The following is a 2655-nucleotide window of genomic DNA, read 5'->3' as shown; positions in this document are numbered from 1 at the left end:
TCTATACTTTTTTCTGTGTTTCTCTGAAAAATTAGAATAGCTTATGAGGATATTATATAAAACTAATTGGTATATTACACACCAAACATTAAGTACAGATTCTGTACAATGTAACAGTATACATATATATTACAAGAGACTAAGTGCCTTGTTAAAAGTAATAGTTTAAGAAATCTTTCATGGAAAAAATCTGTATCACAAAATATGGTGACGTAAGTATCAGCTGCTTTCTTCTCACGAATTTCTTTCAGTAGGCATTAACTGTCCATTTAGCTTCATTAACAATTTTACCACAAGGCCAGCCTACAAAGTAAAACATGTTGATAATAAATATGAAACCTGTTAGATGAGTAAATGACATACATGGCAGTGGGCAGTTCCCTAGCTATTTGCAAAGGAACTTTCTTATCAGGAGGCAGCTTGTCAAGAATAGAGTATTTACTCAAGCTTTTGAAGAGATTTAAGAAGTGACCTACTGCATATAACTAGTGGCTCAGATAGGATACTAGTCAAGAGGGAAGGACTACCTTATAAATTGATAAAAGAGATAGGGAATACTGACCAGAATTTTTTTTAATGTAAAAAAAAAAGAGTTTCATTGTTGTAAGACTGAAATAAATTATTCAGATAACTTTCTGGCTTTGTTTGCTTACAAAGGCCTGCCATTTCTCCTTGGTCTTAAATATTTTAATTTCATGTCATATTAGCAGTTTTCTTGAAGTAAAATATATTGTCATTAAAAACAATTTTACTAATATAGTAGTTCATTATTAGAAGTCCAGAATAACGGATAAGTACTTACCTGTTTTGTGTGTACTATAAAGCTCATTTTATTTTCCATACTATGGATCTGAAAACATGTATCAGCATCTCCCAACTGCCACATAAAACAACCATACTTAAGACTGATGAGTAAAGCCTACAACATAATTAGAAATTGTTATATTGAAATATATATTAAAAACACCTATCTTCTCTTACTATCTACACTTATCTAGAAAGGTCTAATTGTAGAATAAAACCTATTCAAAGTGTCACACTAACCTCACACAGCCTGTAGTACAGTTACATATATAGTAGCCTCTCAGGAGACTGAGAGCAATGATATTCTTTGTATCAGATTGACAAAAATTTTTAAAGATGCCATTTCTGTAGTATGTATGTGTACATATGTACACACACAGGAATATTATTCAGCCATGAGAAATAAGAAAATCCTGTCATTTGCAACAACATGGACGGAACTTGAGGGCATTATATTAAGTGAAATAAGTCAGATAAAGACAAATACCATATGATATCACTTACATGTGGAATCTAAAAAACTGAACTCATAGAAATGGAATAGAATGATGGTTAGCAGGGGCTGGTGGGTGAGTAAAATTAAAGGGATGTTGGTCAAAGAGTAAAAACTTTCGGTTATAAGATGAATGAGTTCTAGGGACCTCAATGTATAGCATGGTGATTATAGTTAATATTCTACTATATATTTGAAAGTATATAGTAGAGATCTTAAATGTTCTCATTATAAAAAGGAAATGGTAATTGTATTGTGTTGGAGGTATTACCTAATGGTATGGTGGTAATAATGTTGCAATATATAAGTGTATCAAATCAGCATGTTGTATACCTTAAACTTATACAATGTTATGTATCTGAGTTAAAGCTGGGAGAAAAAGGATTTCCATTATATCAGTGACTTTTAAGAAAATTAAATGTACTACAAGTTTTTACTCTCTGTAGTTTAAAACAATTCCATATACTTTATTCAGTACCTTTTGAATATTCACATAGTACTTTCAGATCTAAAATTTATGTAATAGGGTTAATATGTTGATGCAATTTCATCTCACTGAAAATAAGTATACAGATATTTATTGTAAAAATAAGTATAATTAAAAAATTAATAATATACCCTTCATAAATTCAACAGAACTATTTAGAGCAACCTATTCCTACATTTACTAATATAATGGTATATTTAAGCAGACATTCAATATAGTCTTTTGATTATTTTTAAATAATTCTCTCTTAGCAGTAACTTGCATTTTCTTGCCCTAAAAATCTATTTTTGTATACACATATACAAAGCGTTCATCCTATCCTTTAAAATATGTATGTTTAGAAACATTAGGTCTATGGCCATGCTACCCTGAACATGCCCGATCCCGACTGATCTTGGAAGCTAAGTAGGGTCAGGTCTGGTTAGTACTTGGATGGGAGACCACCTAGGAAGACCAGATGCTATAGGTGTAAAAAAAAAAAAAAAGAAACATTAGCTTTCTATGATTAACAGTTCTCAACATATTGACTGTAAATAATATACTAAGGATATGCTAAAAAGATAATGGTTTAGGGCATTTTAAAATCGAGGTTCTATAAATGAAACAGTGTAATTAATTTACGTGAATGTATATCATGTATAATGGGAAACTAATGACATTCTTTTTTATAGTAGAATAGCTACTGTAAAATATAACTTTATCAACAGGATATGCTAAAATAGCTATTTATCAATGTGCACACTGAAACACTGAGTCAAGATATCATAATACCTTAAAATGCCTATCTTTTTGATCAGTCATTGAAAATTTGTTTTATCAAGAGGCAGGAAATAATCCATTAATATAGCCTTAACACTGTTCAATATAAGAA

General features: G+C 30.3%; 1 protein-coding gene and 1 pseudogene across 1 annotated transcript in view; one reads left to right on the top strand and one right to left on the bottom strand.

Moving 5' to 3' along the window:
- Positions 1-144: 144 nt before the first annotated feature.
- LOC105310724 (krev interaction trapped protein 1-like) overlaps positions 145-2655 on the bottom strand; it is a 6161-nt gene continuing 3650 nt past the window's right edge. The window contains exons 3-4 of the mRNA XM_011386846.2: positions 803-919; positions 145-303 (exon numbers count right to left, since the gene is read on the bottom strand). Coding sequence (XP_011385148.2) covers positions 235-303; positions 803-919 — 186 coding nt within the window. The 3' untranslated portion in view covers positions 145-234. The remainder of the gene's footprint in view (positions 304-802; positions 920-2655) is intronic.
- On the top strand, positions 2135-2253 carry LOC111734945 (annotated as a pseudogene).

Source organism: Pteropus vampyrus, unplaced genomic scaffold, assembly GCF_000151845.1.
Source record: "Pteropus vampyrus isolate Shadow unplaced genomic scaffold, Pvam_2.0 Scaffold10142, whole genome shotgun sequence".
NCBI classification, from domain to species: Eukaryota; Metazoa; Chordata; class Mammalia; order Chiroptera; family Pteropodidae; genus Pteropus; species Pteropus vampyrus.
This window is presented reverse-complemented; position numbering and strand designations above follow the sequence as displayed.